This window comes from Protomyctophum bolini (assembly GCF_963924005.1).
Source record: "Protomyctophum bolini genome assembly, chromosome: 23".
Lineage (NCBI taxonomy): Eukaryota > Metazoa > Chordata > Actinopteri > Myctophiformes > Myctophidae > Protomyctophum > Protomyctophum bolini.
In genome coordinates, this window is record NC_137884.1 from 12,455,778 (window position 1) to 12,463,513 (window position 7,736).

At 41.5% G+C, this 7,736-nt stretch overlaps 1 protein-coding gene across 2 annotated transcripts; it reads left to right on the top strand.

Moving 5' to 3' along the window:
* The first annotated feature begins 138 nt into the window (after positions 1-138).
* LOC308310931 (uncharacterized protein) lies at positions 139-5,502 on the top strand. Of its 2 annotated transcripts, XM_080757392.1 has the most exons (5): positions 139-533; positions 1,203-1,264; positions 1,900-1,933; positions 2,969-4,884; positions 4,930-5,502. In XM_080757392.1, the coding sequence occupies exons 1-5, from the start codon at positions 275-277 to the stop codon at positions 4,942-4,944; spliced, it is 2,286 nt and encodes a 761-aa protein (XP_080613518.1). In that variant the 5' UTR covers positions 139-274; the 3' UTR covers positions 4,945-5,502. The 2 variants fall into 2 exon arrangements, with proteins under 2 accessions (XP_080613518.1, XP_080613517.1); XM_080757391.1 differs by having other exon boundaries at positions 2,969-5,502.
* Positions 5,503-7,736: the final 2,234 nt, after the last annotated feature.

Here is a 7,736-nt window from a genome sequence, read left to right on the forward strand (position 1 = left end):
TCTGGGAAATAGCTGATGAATATTGGATTTAAATTGCTCTCTGTGTGGAGATGCTTCTTTTGGGGTTGTTTTCACCTGGTCGCTTATATCTCGCAAAATCTGGCAACACCGCAGAATGCATTGCAGATGTTCAAACGACAAAACATCCGGTCCTGAAAAAAGGCAACAAGACGAACTAGATAGACCGGACCGAAGGGCAGCGAAAGCCGGAGGAAGAAGAAGCCACTGATAACAGTTATATGAATGCATAACGCATAGTTAAAAAAAACTCAAGATGCCGCTAGAGGACGTGGACCTGGACTTTGAGGCGCGCTATGCCACCGTGATGGACGGCATGTTGCGGAGCGCCGTGGCGGAGACCACGCGGCTGTACGAGGCCATGGTGGAGGAGCTGCGGGCGGGCATCTGCACCATGAGACGGGAGAACGACGCCCTGCGCACCAGATGCACCAGGTCGGCCGCCACCGCTACCACCACCACTAGTACTGCAGCCCGAGGTCCGCGCAGCAGACAGGACGCCGGCGTGCAGTGTGGTCAGTTTTAATTTCTAGTAAAACCAGTGGGGGGATAGGGATAGTACGATAGTACTCACCTTTGTTTTTAACTTGGGTAAAAGTATCAATACGGCAACGTAGAAATACTACTTAAATGGCCGGAAGTAAACATTTACCGGTACTTGAGTAAAAGTATACCTCAAAATGGTACTTAAATACAGTTCTTGAATAAATCTACTGTACCTAACCTAGTACACGGACATGAGTTGCAACTGTGCTTAGTATAAAGTTTCCTTTGCCAATAATAATAATAGCCAATCTACGCTTTTGATATCTGTTGCTTTTTGGCTAATGTTACCCCGATACCTAGCTCTGATCCATAGCTCTAATGCGTTGCATTAGCATTAGAGCTATGGACGAGAGCTACTCCCATACTCCCTGAATATGGATGATGGGGTTAAAGTAGCTCTGGTCCATAGCTCCATTCTGTACCCACTCAAAGCAGTCATTATGTAAAACAGTGGTTCTCAAAGTGGGGTGAGGGCTTCCAGGGGGTCCCCAGGGAAATTGGTTGCATCAACATCAGTCTAACCAATTTGACAACGACATACATTGCCGGTCTATTTAAATAACTTATTATCTAAAATATTTGGGATCAGGCGAATATTATGAAGTAATTGTGGCAGGCCTGCTGCTGTTGTCTTTCAGACCTCATTCCTGTGGGAGCCTTGCTGCAGCCTGGGACACATGGAGATGGAAGTCATCTGTTGGTAAGAGAGCTTGACCACTGAGTGATCAATATGTCAGTAGACAGGTGGCGAGACTTGACCTCGTCCATGGAAAATGAACAATGGCGGCAGGTTCCATGTGTACACTCAAGAGTTACAGAACTGTAATGGTCTTTGATTGTGTTTGGGTACTCATTTTGTATGTCTGTGGCAAGAATAGAATTTTGGAGAAAAAAAAAAGTCCACCATAAGCCAGCATGGCAATGACAGATATTTGGTTCCGATCCCCACTAGTCGTGGACGCATTTGTAAGGCTCGAGATTAAATGTCCCTTTATTGAAATAATAATCACAATAATGTCATAGATTACTGGTAATAAAATAAATTCCATAAATTAGTAGGGAGAAATCTATTTTCACTACTTTGGGTCCCAGGGAGACATCAAATGTATGGGTCCCCAGCTAAAAAGTTGGACCACTGATTATGGATGTCTTGACTGATATTTATTTTGTTAAAAAAGAAGAAGCAACTGCCAACTTAGATTTGGTTAGTTTTTATAATTCATTACTGATTACATCGTGGTTATCCAGGACTTACAGATGGATATCTTTTTCAGTTTTCTTTGTACTTGCCTTTTTGTATGAGATTGTAACAACCTTTTTCTTCCGTTTATCTAGATGGAGGGTGATGAGCCTACGATCGATGGACAAGGTGAAGAACATACAATTATTTTCAATTTGATTAAAGTGTCTCAAGACACTTTACATGTAGAGCAGAGACCCAACAGTCCCACCTTTTTTATATAATGTTTATTTAACCAGGAACTTAGTCACATTGAGGTTAGCCACTTAAACCCTATAACCGTTGACCAGGGTTCCCAGGGGTCTATCCATGAGCTCTAGTCAACGAACAACAAGACCGGTAGAATGTAGTCAACGAACAACACAACTGGTAGAATGCAGAGAGAACAAATGTAGTTCCTAAAATAAACTAGGATCAGGTAAATAATGACCCAAGCGTCTGTCTAAATAAAACATTGGTCAAGAAGAAACAACTAATGGCTCGTACACACTGCACGATATTTGCCGATTATGCTGTCGGGGACCATTTTTGGTGCTCGCCGACAACTCCCGATCTGACGCAAGGTCAGGCATAGATCGCAGAGGTTTTGCTCGCTGTGTGTGAAAGGATCACTGCAGCCCTCGTAGGCTACACTACACGCTGTCACAAACATTTCGCCGTGTAGCCTGGCTATTCCTATGTGTGTGGCATGCACAGAGAGAGGTGTCCTCTTGTGTCGGTCTCGCACTCGTATCACGGCATCCTGCACGTGCGTGAGATGTAAAAATAAAAACAAATTAATATTGGGTCTCGATCGCATCTTGGTGAACTCTTGCAGTGTGTGATGCCTAGTCTGCGACCAATCGTTTAGTGTGAAAGCCACAACGATATAATGGCAGACGATTTAAAAAAGACTCCTGCAGTGTGAAATGCATAACGATCTGATGACTTGCCGACAACTTTAAAACTCCTACAGTGTGTAGGGGCCATTAGGTAAAAAAGGAACAAGAGACCAAGATATGTCATTTTACGTTCTAATTATAAACAATGACTACATTTAAACGGCACACCAATCGTAGTACTTTCAGTTTCATATTGAAATCCTGATAAATTGTTGTTTGGATTAAAACCATGTCTTAACATGTACATATCTCCCTTTGTTTCCCTGTTATGTTACCATTGAAGAACCCCCCACAGATGAGCCATTTTCAAACAGAGGACTGACTGCCCTTCAACAAGAACATTGGGAAGCGGACGATGACTCGAGTTGCGAAAGGGCAGCTCAGAGCCAGCTTTCAGCCGTCATCATACCTTCACCTAATTTGGAGGAGATGGCGCAACACTCTAACATTACACGGCAGATACCAGTAACATCAGCATCCTCTGAAACGGCGGAAGATGTCTTAATACTGGATCAAGATACTACAGAATTGCAAAGACGGCAACCAAAGAATGCACAAGGGGTTCATAGTTTCCCTTCAGTTCTACCGAGGGATGCCATGCTAACAGTTCAAGCCAAGAAAGCTCAAATTACTTTGTCTGAGACAGCAACAGCAAACCAGTTATCGGCAGTTTCCTCACACTGTGCATCCACACAAACCTGTTCTAGTTTGAAAAATACCATTTCAAACATCCCCGTGGAAACCAAAGTGCCACCAAGTGAAATACCTGTTTTTCAACAGAAAGGGTCTGCAGTGGTTAGATTGACTAGACTATCATTGCCTGCATTAACAGAAGGGTCACCTGTTTTGAATATTCCAGTTTGTAAAGAAGAAATTGAACCAATTCCTCTGACACCAGCTTGGTGTTGTCCAGTTGTCCAGGATTCGGAAGAGGAAGATGTCAAACCGATTTTATCCACAATAAAATTTCCTAGCAGAACTAAGAAAGTTAGATTAGTTAGAGACGGTAGCACCCCTAGAAAGACGTCTCATGAATCATCTTCTAGCCCTTGCGCTAACAAAACCTCTAGTGAATCCATTCCTATCGGTCGAGATAAAACCTCTTCTGTCACAGCTAATAGGTCTAGAAGTGTAAGTCAAATTGTTACTAGCCATAAGAAGCTAGGATTTACTAAAGATGGCTGTAAAAATAGTATTGATGAACCCACTCAGGTTCATGCTAAAAGACCCAGATTAAGTCGTGAAGTCAGCCCCAAAAGGTGTAGATTGGCTAATGTCAAGCTAGCTAAAGAAGCCTGTGGTCAGAAGTTGACTAAGAAAATCAATGCTGTCAAGTTCCAACCAACCAATCCTAACAAGTTGGCCAAAGCACTCAGTGCTCATGAGAACCCCACAACTCCAAAACTACCTTTCAGTAACATCAGGCGACCGTTGACTAAATCATTGAATTCATTGGCCTCTACCCCACAGAATCGGCCTCAGATCCCAAAAGCCAAATCTAACATTTCCTCCCCTCTAACCGTCACCATTCCTCACAACACCGGTGTGGAATCCATACCTCAGCGAGCACCGCCAATCGTGTCACCGCTACAGCCATTAGCAGTCATCGGTAGGCGGCTGCTCAAGCACCAGTGTGCGGTTTGTGGTCGTGTTTTCAGCAGTGCAGCTGGCTTGGGGACCCACGTCAGCCAGCACACGGTCGACCATCCTTTCGCCTGCTCGCTCTGCGGGAAAACATTTGCAGATAACAGGAGCCTCCGTCGGCACGGACATGTGCACCTCAAAGGCCAGGCCCATGTCTGCAAGGAATGTGGCAAGGGCTTTGCCTTCGGCTTTTCCCTCAACAGACACTTCAACATGGTGCATGCTAGAGTGAAGCCCTTTGCCTGTCAATTCTGCAATAAAGACTTTTTCTCAAAAGTAGAGCTGGAATCCCACTTAAGAGTGCACACGGGGGAGAAGCCATTCGAGTGCAACCTTTGTGAGAAGAAATACGCCAGGAGAATGGACCTCAATGTGCACCTGAGGTGGCACAACGGGGAGAAGAGATACTGGTGCTCTTACTGTGAGAGAGGCTTTCTTGATTCTAACAATTTAAAAAGGCACACATACACGCACACGGGAGAGAAGCCACACCAATGCAGCCACTGCCTCAAGAGATTCACACAGTCTGCTAACCTCAAGAAACACCTGAAAAATGTACACAAACTCAAAGCCTGAGTTAGATACTCAGTTGTGCGTGAGTGTAGCACAAGGTAAATAGCAGAGCTACAAGCTCGCAGCATGGCACGGTGTAAGCTTGTATATCAGCTATTTTCGGTGGGGTTAGTCCGACATCCTGTTAGTCTGACTACGTGGCCTGCCTGGTTAAGACTGACCCGTGGCTTAAGAGTTTGGGGATAAGGTTGGTATAGGGCTCTGTGGTCGGAATATTGGGTAGTCGGATTTATGGTTGTCAAGATTATTGGGACGTCGGACTAACGCTACCATGTGTGACACTAACTAATCAATGTTCCACACAAGTAATGGATGTTTGCTAATCAGAATTATGGACTAATGGTTACATTAGCACATTTTAAAAGTAACTAAAAACATGTTATGTATGTTTATTAGCGTGGCCACTGTCAGTACGGACCTCGTCTGTTGCCAACATTTAACATTAACTTCTATTTTAAATATTCTGAAAGCATATACTCTAAATGTCTTGCCTTCAACATGGGTTTGCACATTGACTGAGGTCTACTATGTTATGTACTACTGTATGTACTTTCACATTGATTAATTGGTTCCTATTGAGCGTATACTGAAATTATGCAATTGTTTTTGTTTTGTTTTTTGTAGTCAATTTCTTTAGATGTTAAATTTACTTTGAGCTGCTATAAGCAATAATATGTCAACATTTTAATGACCTTTTTCAGGTCATTCAAATTTTTACATTATTGCTTAAGTGCCTTCCAAGGAGTGCTGTGATCTGTTTTAATTGGACATGGTCATAGAGAGAAGTTCTGTGAAAATCCACAATGACAATAAGTTTAACATTGTAAAAGATTGAATTGTAAAAGCAGTGATGTTCAATCAATTGCACAGTTTATGAGAAATGTTATCAGAAAATTACTCTGTGCAGCAAGATTTATTTTAAAGTTAAAAGTTTAAACTTTTAAAACTTTTAAAGTTAATTGGATCCATTGAAACGCAGGTTATTTTCCTTTCCTGAAAAGGAACATTGGACGTACAAGGTTTACACCCAATCAATAGTGACGATTTGAAAGCCTATGATGTTAGAAGTATGTATATATATTTTTTACTACATGTGGAATTAAAAAGTCGGAAGTCTTGCCAGAAAAAAAATATTTTGTGTCTGTGAAATCTGTTGTCTTAGGCTTGGGCGGTATCAAGGTATTATGGCTATTATTTACAACACCAGGGTAATTTGAATTATTGAGGTATGATTTTCAATACAGTAATAATAGACACTTCTATTTTAAACAGATTTGGATATGCTCTATTGAGACGATGTATTCCATGGGAATTTAGCTTACAGAAGGATTATTTAGAGGTAGAAAATAAACAATAGGCTCATAATTTCTCCTCTATAGGTGTCCTAGCTCAGTGATTCTCAAACCACATGTCAAGGACCCCCAAATTAATATGCATTTAACAGCAGACTCCCATATGTACCAAAAGCCTTAAGTGGTTATCAAGACTAAAAATGGCAGATCTACAACGCATCGTGATGTCCCCCGACCCCACTTTGAGAACCATTGTCCTAGACCTAGTCAGCTAATCAATTGAAAATGACTAAATATGGAATCGTACTGCCACAAAACACTATAGTTTTCTACACTTTTAACTTTGTACAAGTATAGTTTGAAATAGCCCTTTGTGATGAAGGCTGCAGCTGTGTAGGTGTAAACAAATACAGTTAGCCCCTTGAACAAATCTAGACTCCAGACAAACTGTTTGCTTTTTTGGCAACTTTATTGCTCTGATTCTTCTTCCACAAATCAGTTTTCACAGCCTCACTTTACACTTGTCTCTTGCACACTGTCTTAGTTCAGTCGGTAACACTTGCTGGTATATTAAAGGCACCCTAATTATTAATTAATGTAACCCTTAATTAATACTTATTTAATATATCATAAATTCATGAATTCATGTTCAAGCTACTATCATTAGTTATTGTTAACCATGTTTCATGGCTACACGTGGTTTGTTTATAGATCTACTTTAATTGGTCAATTTCTAATTTCTATTTATCATGATGAATATTCTGTAAAAACACTTTTAGGCTAGCGTTGCCCTAATCTCCCACTCAAATAAAAGAGGCTATCTTCCACTCAGGTGTACGTCTCAGTCCATCCATAGAATTGCAGTCACTTTGTAATCGGTTGTTCATAGACTCTATGAACGGGCGACACCGGGTGGTCTTATCTGTCACTTGCAGTTTACAGAAAGAAACAAAGTCCGGAGTAACCGCGTCCACCCATAGAGCATTAGAGCCATCATTAGAGCAGCTGATTAATTGGTTATCAATCAATCTTTATTTCAGACTACATGGTCCATAACAATCAACAATACAGGGGACAATACAACAGAAAAATAAGAAATAAAACAAAAAACAGCAACAAAAACACAAAGATCTAAAAAAAAAAAAAAAACATACAGACACTCCAGTGTTTCCAGAAGCAGGAGTACCTGATGCTGCTCTTGGGCATGGCCAAAGTCAGTATGATTTCGTTTTTTGAGTCATTCAACCTCATCATAAAACTGTACATTAGATTCCTAAGAACAGCATCCAGAGTAGGAACACCACTGTTTACAAACAGATGACTGGCACTTGTCCGCCTCCGGAGCCTCAGCTGGATTCTGAGAGCATCATTATATTTACTCTTACTGTAGCTCGCCTGCACCACAAGTGGGCAGTATACAGTGGTGTACAGTAAGCTTTAAAAAGGGCTATCTTGATATCATCAGTACGGGTACATATAAAACTTCCGAGATAACATGTTGGCTTGTGCATACAATTTACAATACTGTCTCTGTACATATTG

Bases quoted from the DNA above. Each gene is read 5' to 3' on its own strand.
- LOC308310931 (XM_080757391.1), top strand. From the start codon at position 275: ATGCCGCTAGAGGACGTGGACCTGGACTTTGAGGCGCGCTATGCCACC. The intron at 534-1,202 runs GTCAGTTTTAAT...GTTGTCTTTCAG, and splicing joins GGACGCCGGCGTGCAGTGTG to ACCTCATTCCTGTGGGAGCC. The intron at 1,934-2,968 runs GTGAAGAACATA...TTACCATTGAAG, and splicing joins GCCTACGATCGATGGACAAG to AACCCCCCACAGATGAGCCA.